Consider the following 17,066-nt stretch of genomic DNA (forward strand, 5'->3'; position numbering starts at 1 on the left):
ATGTACTTGCAGATTTAATTATTGTCAGTATGTCTCTTGGGGGACCATCAAAATAAAGTGTTAGCAGATATTAAGCAGACACTCTGCTCATACTTTAATGACTAGTTGCAAAGTTACTTAAAGTCATCAGAATGTCTGTATCGAAATAAAGTGCTACCTGAAGTTTCTGAGTTGCAAAACGTGTAATATCTTGAAGCACATTCTTATAGTGTTTTGAGAGTTAATGATAGTAAGTTGATGCCTGTGCAGTTGGGCAGGCATTCGACCAGCTCTGTGGCTGGAAGCAGCTCTGGCAAATTAAATGGAGGAAAAAACAAGGAAAAGTACTCATTTGATAGGATTTATGGAAACACATAAAATGGCATTTATTTTGCTGGCAGGGCATTGTGGCGAGGGAGCTGTGAAACCATGCTTCACCCCCGCTTTAATTTAAGAACCTGTCCCACCTCTGCTCGAACGATGGTTTGATCCACCTGCCAGAGATGGGACTCGGCCAAAAGAAAGGATCACAGACAGATGGGGAGGGTGTATAGTGGATCGTCAGTTCACAGAATTAAAAAGCAACAGTGAATACAGTCAGGTGTATATGAATGGTTTTCGAAAAAGCCATTATTGTGTGTAAAATAAATATGGGATTAATCTACTTTATGCAAGACTGCAACTTAACAACTTGATTTTATATTTATTAAAGAAAATGTGAGTAACGCAAAACTCTTGGTGGTTGCTTACTTACTCAAATCAAACAAGCCCACCCGCAAGTCTATTTTATGATATTTTTTTATCATCATTCTTGCCTTAGCAAGCACTGCTAATTAAGTTCAAATTACTCACCAGCCATTATTAAAATGTAGTCTTACTTTAAATCCATTTTACAGTAATTACCGCTTCTGTGAAAGTTTGTGATTGCGACTGACTAGCTGTGGTATTGTTACTGAACCTTGAATGACGAATATGGTTTCCTTTTTACAGCACTGCTCAGCAGGAAAAATTTATTTAAATACATTTATTAGCCAATATCTCGTCATGCAAATGTTTATCCACCTTTTTGAGTCTACTAAATGTTTCGCTGTGGTCCCTGGAAGTATTTTTATGCCTCCTCGACACTCTGTGGTTTGGAGTGCACATTTTTTGATACCAAGGAAAATGTTTCCAGAAATCGTAAAGAATGACAATTTTGGTCGTTTCTTAATAGCACGGCCATTTTGGGTGGGCAGTTTCGAAGTTGCGGTGGGCTCCGGTGTGTTATTCTATGCTGTTCATTGACTTTTCCCCAAATTAGTTTTGACTAATTTGACAAACCACTCTGTGGTTTGGAGTGCACATTTTTTGATACCAAGGAAAATGTTTCCAGAAATCGTAAAGAATGACAATTTTGGTCGTTTCTTAATAGCACGGCCATTTTGGGTGGGCAGTTTCGAAGTTGCGGTGGGCTCCGGTGTGTTATTCTATGCTGTTCATTGACTTTTCCCCAAATTAGTTTTGACGATTTTTGGCCAGAATGCCGTTCTCCCAGTTGATCTCTCTCCGCGAACGCCATGACAGGAGCCATCTCTCAAAGAAAAGAATGGCAGTGAGAGCAGAAGCCGGCTAACCTCTGTCAAAAGCACCATCCATCACTCGGCTGTTTAACCTAGGCCACACTGAAAGAGGGCCCAATTACTCCACCTAATGAATGAAATAAATATGTCCTCACATTAGGGCCCATTATGATCTCTCTCACTCTCTCCTGTTTCCCTGCGTTCGCCCGCAGAGGGGAGACTGAAATGGTGCTCTGAGGCCAAACTCCATAGCTCAAAGCAAGCAGCCCAGAAGTGGCCTACTTCTACGGTAAGATGTGAGATGTGATCCGTCCATCATATTTTCATTTTATGAAACCCATAGGGTCTAATATTAAAGTTATTTAGACTATTATTGCCTCTGTGGCCTAGTGATTCAAGTAAATGCTCCGGTCCAATTAGTTGTGGCGCTCACGTGGGAGATGTGAGTTCGAATCCAATTAGTGTTATGTTCTGATCCAATTTTTCCCACTTTCTTCTATCGCTCTTAATCAAGAGAATGGTGAAAACAGTAAAAACCTCCACATCAACTTACGTTTCCCCCATGAAGCCTTAAATTGTGCTCACACTTGTCAGGGTTTGGTTTGAACACAATGAACTCTGGTTACTCTGTTAGTGCGGTTCATTTGAGTAAGTGTGAACGCTGGCATTCGAACCTTGGTACACTCTTAAAAATTAAGGTGCTTCAAAAGGTTCTTCAAGCGATGCCATAGAAGAACCATTTTTGGTTCCACAAAGAACCATTACGTCAAAGGTTTTTTAAAGAACCATCTCTTTCTTACCTTTTTATAATCTGAAGAACCTTCTTTCGCCACAAAGAACCTTTTGTGAAACAGAAAGGTTCTTCAGATGTTAAAGATTCTTTATGGAACCATTTAGACAAAAAAGGTTCTTCTATGGCATCGTGAAGCACCTTTATTTTTAAGAGTGGATGCACCAAACAGGGACTTCCAAACAAACTCTGGTGCTGTTCAACTGAAATATGAATGCAATACAGACATTTAAATGGACCAAAATTTTGTTCTCCGTAAGAGCTATATGTTGCCTACTACAGTTCAGTGAAGGCTTCGGGAACACCATCTTCTTGTAGCAGATCTTTGTTTGTATGTGCAATGGGGGAATTCCTGGCGATGTTTTGATATTTTAGAAGCTCTTTGTGAGTTCTCAACTGGTAAAAATATTTATATCATGTGTAGCATCTGGACCACTCAAACACACAATATATATTTTGTTAGCTAGATTTCACAAATACTTTGTAACACCCCAGGACGCCGAACAGGACCCTGGTTTCATGGTAACCCGATACATTTACAACCTTGTGGAATGCGAGCCGACTCTCAGCTGCATTCTCCAGAAACAAGGGGCACAAATGCACAGTAGAAATTGACTTTTCTACTAATTAATTCATAGGAAAACCTTTCTTTGAATGAACACACATATTCTTCAGGCCATTGTGTATATTATTGCTGTTTTGTATTAATCTGTTGTATTATAGACTATTTTTATTCATCAACTCTCTGATGATTTTTGCATGGTAATGGATATGACAATGTTAGAGTATTTGGTCTTGGTGGAGTAGATCTGCTCCTCTGTTGAAATGCTGTTGTTGATTATTGCTGCTGGTGCAAAGCAAGTACAGGAACTTGCTACTGCCAATACATACGGCGATATGGTGCTGTGAGTATTTAAGACATACTGCTGTTGCACAAATAGCATATATAATAACCCGTGGAAGATCTATACAGGTGGAGCTGGGGAAGGTGGAGGGTTTCAGAGGAACTCTGAAAGCATGCTGTGAAATGCTATAGTGAATGTTAGCCAGCCATTTAAATGTAAAGCAGCAAGCTCATTGGCTGCGTATGCAACATGAACCAATCAGTTTGTGACAAGTAGTTTAACGCTGTGAATATCAGCAGTTTGTGGTAAGGACCCTTCAACCTGCGCCATCTAGAGTGTCATGACTGAACTTGGAATATGTACATGCATACAATAAGTGCATTTAGCGAAGCACAAAGCATTGTTTTTGGTTGTTCAGTAAGTTCTGTTGCAAAATAAAAATCAAAAAGTTGTCTAATCAGGTTATGATTATATCCTTATGCCTTCTGTTTTGTATCTTTGGGTTCAGTTTTAAAAATGACAGTGTGAAGCGAATCAGGAATAAATATATATTTGTTTCATGGTCCGGACCAAGAGGACCAAACTACAAATGTGAACACACCCTTAGACATCTCAGACAGAATGTCTATACCTGGTAATATTTTGACTTATTTTTGCAGTATGCCTGTGTGCTCAGATGACCTCTTTGAACCACCTGCCGTCTCATCCTCGTCCCCTCCTGCATTCCAGGTGTTCTGAGTTTACAGACATTTTCTGTCCTTTAAAGCACAAAAAAGAATTAGAGTGGGTTGAGTTAAAGTGCTGGGGGTGGGTTGGAGGGGTAACCCTCTGTTTATTAGACAGCAAATAGAGGACCAGCAGCTTTATGATGTGGAAGGTCATTGTTGGTTAATAAATGGCCACATGAGTGCAGGCAGGTGCTGTGTTAACACCTCCTCTCAACGCTCCACCATTCATCAGCCTGGTGTTAATGAAGGTTGGAGCATTAATAGGTGGGTGGCAGAGAAAGCCAGTTAATCAGTGCAAGTCCAGGTCCTGTTTGAAGTGCCATGCTACGGTGGGGGGGTTGGGGCATGGGATGTTGGCCTCTAGGGGGAAATTCAGGGGTCGAGGCAAGTCGGGTCTTTGTGTGGGATAGTTTGGTTGCTGGGAATCTGAGTGCCATCATGGTTTGGATTTTTCCCAAGGTGTTGAGTTATCTTTGTTTATTCAAGCATAGACCATTTTGATGCGGTCACAAACCCTAAGCCAGGGTGTAACCATATATTTAAGATTGGGGAGACCAAATGTAAAAGCTTATGAATTGCTGTTGAAAAGCATATCATTTGACCACTATACTGAATATTGGGTTGAATGTTTCCACCTCAACGTTTATGGTGGTTATGGCCATGATTCAAATCTGTTATCAAATATGTTTTAGTAGTCAGTTCTAATAACATCAGTATTAGAAGTAAACAGGTCTAATTCTATTTCCAAACTCAGTCAGTCCACCAGTAATCCAGAAAGACTGTTTTGTTGTTTGTTTTAATTTTTATTTCCTAAAAATAGTGACAATGAAAACTTTATCCTTTGCATTTCTTATCGAAGTAATTCAGACGTGCATCGCAAAGTTTTGGGGCAAGTTTTTTAAGGGCTTTTTGTGTGTATGTTTACTATATATTAATTTAACTTAATTTAATTTAATTTTTGGTTTTCACTCACTAATGCATAACAAAAATTTTAAACATATCTATTAATGAGTCAGCTTTTGAGTCATGTTTTTGTGTGCATTGTTTTTAATTGCGTTTTTGCCTTTTGTTTACATCCTTTATTGACAAGATAGATGAAAGATGACAGAAAAGGATAGGTTCATTGGAAACTGACACATGCTGGATTTATAAGAGCACCATTGCTGAATTAATTTTCTTCAAAGATGCATTAATAACATTTTGTCTTTTTCTATTCTGTATTGACAGGATAGAGGAATGATGATAGGAAATGAATTAGATAAAAAGAAGAGAATGGGACCGGAAACTCAAATTTGTGTCACTTGTATTAGCACCATTGCTGATTGGAAGTTTACATATACAGAAGGAAGTAACTGTTTGGGGCCATGCCCGATCCTGTCAATTTAGTTATTCCTCTTTGTCGATCTCATTCCTCCTCTTTTTGGCTGTTTTCTCATTTGTCACACTCTTTAATTTCTTGCTTGATGGGAATACTGACTGCATCACATTTATCTCCTTGACAATAAAGCTCAATATGTCACCTAGCAAGACCTATTTGTGAACTAAATAAGGCAATAGATAATCTCAGCTGTGCAGTAATCTGGTCAGCTTTGGTTCAGAGCCTGTGTGGCTGGTCTGCTCTGTGTGTGAATTGCAGAGCAATGCTGTGGATTCCTACAACCAAAATCTGAGCCAATATTCTGTCTGTATTATAAAGGTTGGGTGTACCAAACATTCTCGTTCAGGCATTTAAAGATTAGAAATTATATAGTTTATTAGAATTCGAAAATGAACATGATGAAAATAAAGAGCTAATTAGCTTACATGAGATTGTCAATTTAAAGGTATTTGTATGGAGTGGGCTAGGCTGTGTATCACCAGCAAAGTCACGATATGATACGTATCACGATACAGAGGCCACAATACATATCCTGATACAGGACTGCACTGAATTTCACCTCAGCAGAATTTAGTAAAACAACTGTTTATTAAACACTGCATACTATAGTGCCATTTCTAACTATTGAGCCAATACTTGTATCTCAAACTTCTCAGATGCTATACACCCCAAGACGTGTGTGTATACGTGTGTGCGTGTGTCTGTATCTGCATGCATGTGTGTTTGGGGGGTTACTGTGAGGTTTTGGGGGGGTTTGCTGGAGCTTAGCAAGACAATGCACTTTGTGAGGAACAATTAAAAATGCCAGGTCAGGAGAGAAGGTGGGGGGTGGTAGCTGAACTGTTTTCCATGCTCAGTAGAGTTACAAGTGGCCTAGCAGGCTCTTTCTTCTGCCTGAGGAGTTTGATGCATATCACCGAGCTCCTCTTTCGTCCTCAAAGCAAACGCTTCAGCGCTGAACCCGTACTGGTTAAACGAATCAGAACAGCATGGAGATTGCACAGGTTCACAAGGCTTGAGGTACACAAAGCAGCCCTCAGTACCTCAGAAACGCTACTAAACAAGAATCAAAAGTGACGATAACAACTTCATCCTTTGTAATTCTTGAAGAAGTAATTCAGGCCTGGACTGCAAGGTTCTAGGGCAGGATTCTCAATGGTTTTTGTGTGTGCATTTGATTGACTAGCTGAAACTAAAATGATGTTTTAATGCACTTCTTTTTTTTAAATATGCAATATTGTGGAACTTTAATAAGCACATTATGATACAAAATGTTGTCCATTACAATGCAAGGTCTGCAAGGGGTTCATAAAGTCTGAGAGATAAAAAAAATCATTTTGGGAGATCAAGGTTAACATGCACTTAAAATATTACTGAAATATGAAATTGTGTTACGTTCACTTTCAATTTCTGTTTTTTAAAGACTTCTAAGAAATAAAGCATTTAATTGTGATTTAACTGCATGAGAATAGTATTTAACAGCATGAGAAAAAATGCATATAGTGTTGTAAAAAAACATGTAGATATTGTTTATAATATTTTATTTAAAAATTATTTTAATTTATATGTACAATACCATTCAAAAGTTTGAAGTCCATGAATTAAATTTTTTTTAATTAAGAACTTAATACTTTTATTCAGCAAGGATTGATCTGACCAAAAGTGACTGTAAAAAATTTATAATATTTCAAACGAGTTCTATTTCAAATAAATGTTATCTTTTGAACTTTCTATTCATCAAAGAATCCTATAAACAATGTGTCTTGGTTTCCACAAAACTAGTAAGCAGCTCAACACAACTTGTTTTTTTAAACATTGATAATAATAAGAAATATTTTAGCTCCAAATCAGCATATTAGAATGATTTCTGAGGGATCATGTTTTGCCATCACAGGTATAATATTTTTATTCATAAACACATTAAACATAACATATTAAACACCTTAACTTAACATATTAAAGTACAAAACAGTTTAAATTGTATTATTATTGTTTAAAAATCTTTTTCATTCTTTCTTTTTTAATTTTAGAAAGGACATTCCTTGCAAGAGGAGCATCATATTTGGGGGTCCTTGGCATCAAAAGGTTTGAAAACTCCTGCATTAGCGGACATTGTGGGATCGAGTTGAGAGGTGAGTTGGGTGGGTGGAGAAAGGCTGTATAATGGTTAACTGAAAGGAACCATTCTTTTATTCAGCAATTAACCCCATCTGGGTAAATAATACGGTGTTGTGGAATGGATACATAGCTCCTACACACAGCACTCAGAACCCGAGAGCGCTTCAAAAAGCCCCGCGATACGAAATGATGACAAGATGCACCATACACCGCCTTTCATGAAGTATATTACGTAGAGAATAGTGTGTCATTGTACAGTAGAGAGAGTAAAGAGAGCGAGCGAGAGAGAGAGAGAGAGAGAGAGAGAGAGAGAGAAATATATTGTGAGGTCTTGAGCTCCTGTGATAGTACAGATAACATGTCTGGATGCACTTATCGGCCCAGAAACCTGATCTTATTATTTTAAATTCTGAGACTCAGGCACTTATAAACAGACATGGAAAGAGAAAACGAGAAAAAGGGGAGAGAAAAAAGACCTCTAAGTGTGACAGTGATTTTGTGGGGGTTGGAGACTAAGGTGGGGGGTGGGGGGGTATTTAGTTGTTCTGGGAGCTTCACTGCATTGTGGCCCGTCTCTCTCTGTTTCTCTGACTCAATCGCTCATATGCTCGAAATGCAGATATGTTCATCCTGCTTTCACATGACCCAAGCCCCCCTTAGGACACACATCCCAGCTATCAGTCGCTGGCTTAAAGGAGCTGTAATTACTGTCGATCAAGCGCTCCTTAGCTTCACAGTGGAATGGTGGAGAATCTGATATGGCAAACGTGAGAGTCGTCGAACGAGAGGTTGGTGGCGGAGAGGGGCCCGGGGCCCAATAAAGAGCGGACCTGATCTCCCCACTGCGACAGGCTCATCAGCCTCCAGCTAAACAGCTCTGGGGGTCTTTTTTCCCATTGGCTGACCAACTGACCCTTCCACCTACCCCAGCAAGGGGCCTAGATCCTGGGGGTAGAAAGCAGACATGCCCACTTTTAACTTTGTAATACTTTTTTTTTTTTTTATCAATAGTCTAAAGAATGTTCACTATTTGTTGTCCCCTTCAAGGTGTCTACATTTCTGACCCCAGGGCCCTCTGAAGCCCTCGATTGACACTATTAGATGGGAAACTTCTTGGGTTTGGTCTGGAGAAAGCATCTCACCCGGGGCAAGTGTCTTCTCAGACCTTCCCAACTCAAGTAAACAGGGCTCTATCTCTGTCTTTGCCATCCATCACTTTTACTCCTTTACTAATGAATGTAGCTTCACTTTTATGTTCCCCGTTTGCAGGTCATTATACAGCACCTTAATTATGCAACTCTGCAATGCTGAGAAATGAATATGTCTGTATTATAAAGGTTGGGTGTACCAAACATTCTCGTTCAGGCATTTAAAGATTAGAAATTATATAGTTTATTAGAATTCGAAAATGAACATGATGAAAATAAAGAGCTAATTAGCTTACATGAGATTGTCAATTTAAAGGTATTTGTATGGAGTGGGCTAGGCTGTGTATCACCAGCAAAGTCACGATATGATACGTATCACGATACAGAGGCCACAATACATATCCTGATACAGGACTGCACTGAATTTCACCTCAGCAGAATTTAGTAAAACAACTGTTTATTAAACACTGCATACTATAGTGCCATTTCTAACTATTGGCAGAGCAGGCAGTTGACCTCTGCATTATGAAGGGCCTCCATAACTGTACCACAGTACAATAAAGGTAATGGCATATGTTTCATGTTTTCATCTTGTTTTTAAGCCCATAAATAATATTGTACTCGTTCTAATACATTTATATTGAAATGTACTCATTCTAATATAAAAAAATAATAATATTTACATTGCTAGTAGGTTATCATTGCACAAATTAACACACTCTCTACGTTTAAAAAATAAACATAAAAATTAGAAGTGTTCTAAACTAATGCGCTGTCTTCTGTATCTAACGCACACACACACGCTCATTCACTCACACAGATCGCGTTGCGACTGCACTCAGACATTCAGGAACAAACGTTTTAGCGCTGCTAATGTATGGAACACAGCAGGGGCCAATATATACATAGGAATATATATATGTATATATATATATAATATATATAGGATATTGTTAGTTAAAAGTGAAGAGGATGGAAAGTTAGATTGAGGACACAGAAATGTCCTATAAATTGAGGGAAATATTAAGCACCTACAATATTCCTTAATAATCTTTTTACTTCTAGATGCAAAGATGCAGCACCTGGAGCAGTGGTAAAAGTGACAACATCTACTCAATCCACAGGAGTGAAATTATTTGAACTCTTAATTGTGATATTGGCATTACAGCAAACTAACCAGCATGATTTCCATCTCAAACATTTTTGGTTTAATATTTTATCCAATATATTAAGACAGACATTACAGTATCTGGATATATATATATGAAATGTACTGCATAGTAGAAATGGCCTGGGTGCTTTTCAGAGAATATTTGGGGCTTTTTTCTTTCTGGAAAATAAGTTTGTTTCACAAGCTAAACCCATGTTATATATTTTTCACAACAAACATACCCCATTTGAACTGACCAAGATAACACAAAAGCAGCAGGTAAAAAATTAAATCGTGTTAAGCCAATGTAAATGCATGAGTGATGTAAAGAGTTTAATAATAATTTGTTTTTCTACGAAGACAAATCTTCACACCAGGCCCGTATGGTTGGAGTAAACAACCCACACAGAGATGTCAGGAGAATCACTTTGTAAATTTTCAGCTGCAAGTCTCCACATTTCTGCCTGTCAGCACACTGCAGTCCGTAATTGCACATTCTGTTTATTTCCATTTTGTTGTAACACATTCCTTAAAAACAAACATCTTCGGAGGGGAAAAATGTACAAGTACCAATGATTTGTGCAATATTTCTTCTAAATTGCAAAAGCAGCGGGCCAGCACAAGCTTTTGCAAAATTAAATTTCTTCAGCGTAAGCCATAAAAATGCCAAAGCGGATAAACATCCTCTTGTGGATTTAAAATAAATGTTTAAAAGTTCAATAATATTACACTACTATGATCTACACTGTCTGAGGCCAATGTTTGTTATTTAATCTGCGATTAGATCCAGGCAAAATGGCTCGCCTTCATAAATTCCACACCAGTTTGCCCTTTTGTGAAGATATTACACAAAATACCTTGACTGCAATCTGCTTTAATAATTGGTTACATTTCCATCTCTGGTTTGTATCAGACTGGGCCGTCCTGGGGCTCTCCGTAAAGCGCAGTCTTTCGGCCAATGGCACCTGAGTGTTTCGAATGGTGGAGATGTCATGTCCCGTATAGTATAGTTTATTGTGTAATCACGGAAGGCCTTCGAGAGCCAGCCATGGTCAATGGACCCTAGCGACATGGCCAATAGAGTGCCCAACAAACTGTGTCATCTCAACCCCCACAATCAAAAACAAACACTCTTGTTGCTTTTCTGCCACGACCGAGATGGTGGGGAGGGTGAGAGTATACGCAGCCGAGCTCAGAGCACAGAGGTCAAGTGAAATGTGCTCTTATCCACGGCTCTATTTATTTCTTCTACAATCTGCCTCTTAAAAGACATGAACTGTCTGACCGAAAACAGGGGGGAACCAGGGGTTCGACATTTTCCGTTTCTTTTTGTTGCGCTCTGGGATCAGAGATTGCGATTCTGCTTCTGTGAAGACCTTAATTTTGGATTTCTTGTTTGGGCTTGTTACACACGTTCTGAAGTTGTGTTTGATGTCGACTGTGCTATTAGCGGGACTGAGATCATTGAAGATTTGCTTCAGAAAGTGGAGTACTAATAGAGTCTTTCCGCTGTTCCTGGCTCTTAATTCACTGTTTTGATACGGTTAATTTCCTGGATATTGTTATAGATAATCCAGCTCTGTCTAGTTAAGGACATGCATGTGTCTGCAAGTCAGTGTTACTTTAAGCATTTAGTTTGTGGTCTTGTTTTGAAGTTCATCATTTTCAGACCACTGAACCGTCAGCAGATCATCTTTGCTTTGAATAATAAAGCGACAGCCTAATCAGTCACACCGCACTTTCAACAGGAGTCCCTACTAGTTGCCTTCGTGTTAACACAGCCCCTATTAATCATTAAAGAAACCAATTCACACTACTGGCGTAAGAAGCTCACTCATCCACATCCCATTAGAAACCACAGGCAGAGAAAACCAGCTCTCCTGTCCCACGCTTTAATGAAAGTCCAGTTTCCCTTGCCTAAAGGTAACTTGGTGAGTTGATGGTATCTGCCCAAACAATTACACTGTCACAATCAAAGGAAACAGACTTTAAATAGTCTGCCAAGTCCCATCGGGAGCTAATAACCAGTCATTTCTCTCCCAGCGTGTCAGCGGGGCCCTGGATCCTCCCTTTGTTCTCTAGATCACCTGCCTCTAAATAGGTAGCTTGTCCTCACACTTCAAGTGCTTAGATGTCAGAGGCGAAACCCCCATGCCCTGAGGTTGAAGAGGGCTCAGGGGTGATATCTACTCTGCTGAATGTAGTGAATCTTCTCGTTCAAGACTCCCGCTGCTCAGGTTGTTGGGGTTTCTATTTCTTTGGCACCACTGCATCGAGAACACAACGAGAATATGCTAACAGACATTTAGTTGCAGTGTGACTAACTGAAAGAAGCAATGCTACATATTGAAAGAGATAGATCACCCCTAAATCAAATTCTGTCATCATTTACTCACCCTCATGTCATTTCTAACCCATGAGGCGTTGGTTAATCTTCAAAACACAAATTTTTCAGTAAAACCTGAGCGGTTTCTGTCCCTCCAGTAACCAAAATTTTGTAAAGGCATCATATCATCGATATGAATCAAGCGATTAAATCTAATTCTTATGAAAATGTACAATCACTTATATGCTGAACAGACTTCAGTGAGGATGAGTAAAAGATGACAATCATTTTTGTGTGAACGAACTCTTTGACTAACTTTTAAGGTGCAGTCAAATTTTTGCGGGGGAAATCCAGTCATCATATGGATATATACACAACTGGGAATTTTGAGTTAGAGTGAAAGATTCCTTCATGCACAATTGGCAACAGGTTTAAGCTGGTCACTTGAATTTGCCACGCTGACCAACAGAAAACTGCTTGGTTTAAAAAAAAGGGACTTCTGCTTAAGAAGTCACACAATGCTACAATATTGACAGTGGATGTTTTTGGAAGCAAAATTCAGCCGAAATGTTGCTAATGTGACTGCAGCAGCAGCTTTGCTGTTTTCAAAACAGTTAACTTGTCCAATGCCTTTTAAGTAGCAGTGTAGCGTGACACATGCTAAATTGTCACAATTAGCCAAGCAAACATGCTGTCTCATTGGGAAATCTGATTCATTTTAGTGAATCACTTTATTAATTATCTGAATTATTTGAATCACTGTGGCATTTTACTTCTGTTTTATTGCAAAATATTTTCTAAAATGCTGTTCTTCAATATGCTTTCCACCACGTTTTAGTTATTGTTTTAGCTAGGTTTAGTGTTTATAGTCTTTTAGTTGTGTTTAGCATTAATGATTTATTCATTATAAGCATTATAAGTTAATGCTACCATGCTAAATTGAATAGCCTTTTTTGAGAAAAATACTCTGATAATTGTGAAAATAAACTCTATTCTGATTTACACACTTTCCCTATAAATAGCTTCAATGTACTTTTATGTACTATTGTATATGTATGCTTCAATATGCAATTAACTTGTAGTGTAGCTATCTACTTTTAAGAGTAGCTTGATTATAGTTTATATTAGCTTGTAGTAGCTAGCTTTTCTAATATCGTTCAGTTGTTTGTTAAAGATAACAGCTCTTATTTTCTCACTGTCACGACTGTTATTTATGTGTTTCCCTATACTTTGTGTTTCTAAAGAGTTGGTATGAGTAACTATGAGTCTGTAAACAGGTGGCACTGCTTGATGCTAATCTGTCTAATTTATAGCTCTATTATGCGTTTTTGGACGATGTAGTGTTCCCAACTTGGTTTAATGCTCACAGATCACCCTCCCAAATGTTTTGGATCAATTAACAGGCTAATAGCAACAAGGGGAAGACACAGAGAAGAAAGGAGGTCCTGGAGTCTCTTTTTTCTCTCGAGTTTAATGATTTGCCTGTAGCCTGGACATTTGGCATGCATGGAATGTTTGTCTCCACATCCAGACCCATTGTGTCGGAGGAAGAGATCTACGTGCCTATCTCAGGATGGGTGTTTGTCCGTTTTGAAGCTGATCAATGAATGAAAGAAGATTATTGTTTCAAAGCATCCAGAAGGTCCTGCGTGAAGCCAAAGCAGCAGCTGGTTTCACTTTACCTGCTTTATCGATGTACAGAACCCCACCGTAATAGGTACAATTTCTAAAAGTTATTTTTCTCTCAGAAAATGCCTGTTTCTCTTGTGCTCTCTCTCATTCTGTCCCTGGGACACCCCATTCATTCATTCATTTTTTATTAAACTTCAGCGCTCACTATGCTCATTTCCTTTCCCAGGTTCGTTCCTGTGGTTTTAGTGGTGGAGTACAGAGGGATCGGATAGGGCCCTTCTCACAGACTAAACCTGGAGCTGGAATCCACACTGAAGGGGTTTTGGAGGTTGGGTAGAGGCCAAGGCTTTGAACTTTGGGCATAATTCACCTGTTATTCAAAGGAACAATTCACACATTTAATAAAAATGCAAAACAGGCTCAGACAATTGCTCTGTTCCAAAAGCTAGTGAGCTCCCCACGGAGGGAGTATTTTAAGGCATCATAAATGTGTTCCTGATACAAGCTGTCCCCAAAAGTAGGTAACTTAATTTTGCTGTCTCCTAAGATACCAAAGAAAGCAGCATCGCATCATTCACAGAGAGTTCAATTCATAATGCAAAGCACTTGGTAATAAAATATAGTGGATAAAATTTTTTTTCATAAAATGTTATTATCATGTTAACAACATGGTCTGATTGAAATCAAAGTGTGCAGGCTGGTTTTTGAATAATGACAAAAATAATTGTTTACACAAAAATAATGAGCAGCACAGCTTTTTCAGTATAATTGAAATATTTCTGAAGGATCATGTGACTGAAGGCTGGAGTAATGATGCTGAAAATTCAGATTTGATGCATGTCAAAGGAATCAATTGCATTTTAAAATATATTATTGAAATAAAAAAAGTTATTTTAAATTGGAAAAAAATTATGACTATATTATCACAGTTTTATTGCATTTTTGATAAAATAAATGCAGCCTTGGTGAGCTTGGTGAAATTTTTAGTATTTTTTAATTCAGTGTCCAAAAATCTCTTACATTTTAGATTTTATTCATCAATTAAATTGCAGGCCTCAACCTAATTACAAAACACTTTGCGTGCTAGTTGGCATTTAATTTCCTAAAGACCGCATCATTAGAACCTAGGGCCTCCTGTAGCGAATCGATGCATTTTTGTAAGAAAAATATCCATATTCAAAATGTCATAATCACTTTAATGTAGTTTGCGCCAACAGTTGTACACGGAAGCAATTCCGGGCTGATGACGTATGAGTTCAGCGTTGCGCATGCTCCGGTGAGTCTCGTGAAAACAAACGTTTGTTAACAGGAGCAAAGGAAGCAAAGTTTCCTTACTTTAGCAAAGGAAAACCAGTTTCCTCTTGGCTTATATTGAAATCCTCCAACATTCTTCTTTACAAATCCTCATTTTGTACTTTTAATAAGTGACCGTTGTTTTGTTTTGTTCTCTCCCCTTCGCGTCCACGTTCGTCACTTCTGAGCGGCACATGCGCAAAGCTGAACTCATACGTCATCAGCCCGGAGCTGCTTCCGTGTACAACTGTTGGCGCAAGCTACATTAAAGTGATTATTATGTTTTGAATATGGATATTTTTTTAACAAAAACACATCAGTTTGCTACAGGAGGCCTTTGTTCACCCCCCGGAGCCGTGTGAAACATTTTTTATGGATGGTCGCTTTTTATTTAACTTCTTTTGGACTGATGCATGCAACAGCCGCTGAGTGGCATTAAACAGCTTGAAAGATCAAAGACCATTTTTTATATAACTCCGACTGGATTCGTCTGAAAGAAGAAAGTCATATACGCCTAGGATGACTTGAGGGTGAGTAATTTATGGGGTAATTTTCATTTTTGAGTGAACTAACCCTTTAATGCCTATGCATAATCCTCCTGTTGGCTAATTGGTTTAAATCTCTATTTACTTTTCTGTCACTTTGTGCCTTGATATGTTACAGTAGGAGTGGTGGTGAGCCCACAGGACATACAGCCTGAAAGATTATTCATCATCCAACAACAGTAAACTTCCTCCTCGCCTGCAGATGCCAAGCTGTTCTCCTAATGAGATGCATACCAGCGCTGAAGCCTGTGAGACAGATTGGGCCTCCTGCTAGTGCGGTCCATCGCGGTCAGAGACCTTCTACTGCCCTGCAGGCAATACGGCACAGCTCCATCACTATCTTCCCATGATGCTCCACTGCTGCTTACCTTGTGCTCCACCCACCTCTGCATGTTCGACATCCTCACAGGTCGGTTAACCCCATACAGATTTAGTAGAGACGTTGTTAAAGATCTTGTGATGGATTTGTTTTAATAGTGTTAGGTTTTGGAGCTGGGATCTGGTTCTTATTTAAAACCAGTTCCATTCATGATGCTCAACTTGAGTAACGCTTCTCAAACCAATGCAGGTTTCTCTAGCAATGCAGATGGAACACTAAATATCTATCTGCAGTACAGTCTGCTTTGAGAACAAGCCGATTCTTTTAATAAAATTGGTCAAAAAGACTAACTTATTTGAATCAATCTAATGAGTCACTTGAACACTGAAAATCAGCCTGGTTCTTTACTGAATCACAAGTTATTATCTGATCAATTTTGTTATTTGCTTTTGTTTTTACTTTTTCTATTTACTATAGCTTTATTTTGTCAGTTTTAGCAATTTTAGTACTTAACATTATATCATTTATTAAGGTTTTTAGCTAATCTAATTTGATCTCAGCTTTAATAGTATGTTTAATATATTTTCAGTTATAGTTAACAATAGTAATAATTGTGAGACTTAAATTAATGTAATATGAACCGATTTTCCACATGACTACATGTATTAATGCTTTATTATTATTTTTTAATTTTAAAAGAATATTAAGATATGCAAACAAAAATATTGTTTTTGAATTGTACTTTTGTTCTGTATATAGACAGTTTATTCTTCCTTCAAAAGTACTAAAATAATCATTAATAGTATCATTAAAGAATCGTTTTGTGTAAGCAGAATCTAAACCAGAATTCCATCCATTTTAAACAGACAGTCCTGTTATTCTGAAAAAGATCTTCATGTGCTCTGAATGTACAGTATGTTGAGTTGGAAACACTGTTGCTCTTGTTCAGATTGTTCAAATTGTTTAATTGACTATGATATGGCAGTTTTAGCTCTGGCCCAGCTTTGTGGTTATGAGTGTATTTACAAATGCCCAGTTTTGTGGGCTATCGATTGCCACAACTTGAGTCACTAGGGAAAAACAGCTGCTGGAAATTCCAGACTGCTTGTAACTTTCTTCAGTACATGACATTTAAAAAAAAACATTATAGAAAAGACCACATGAGAACGGCCGCTAAATTCTGCCTCCTGCATGTGACCTCTCGCTCGCTCAAAAAGCGTGCTCTCTGATTTTCCACTGGCCTGGTAAGGAAATCT

The 17,066-nt window shown here is 38.4% G+C and overlaps 1 protein-coding gene across 1 annotated transcript in view; it reads right to left on the reverse strand.

The window, feature by feature from the left end:
* Positions 1 to 15,892, reverse strand: part of LOC107600646 (syntabulin-like) — a 73,019-nt gene extending 57,127 nt beyond the window's left edge. The window contains exons 1-2 of the mRNA XM_016292593.1: positions 15,726 to 15,892; positions 15,577 to 15,642 (exon numbers count right to left, since the gene is read on the reverse strand). Coding sequence (XP_016148079.1) covers positions 15,577 to 15,642; positions 15,726 to 15,892 — 233 coding nt within the window. The remainder of the gene's footprint in view (positions 1 to 15,576; positions 15,643 to 15,725) is intronic.
* Between the last annotated feature and the right edge of the window lie 1,174 nt (positions 15,893 to 17,066).

This window comes from Sinocyclocheilus grahami, unplaced genomic scaffold (genome assembly GCF_001515645.1).
Source record: "Sinocyclocheilus grahami isolate Dianchi unplaced genomic scaffold, SAMN03320097.WGS_v1.1 scaffold288.1, whole genome shotgun sequence".
Classification (NCBI taxonomy): domain Eukaryota; kingdom Metazoa; phylum Chordata; class Actinopteri; order Cypriniformes; family Cyprinidae; genus Sinocyclocheilus; species Sinocyclocheilus grahami.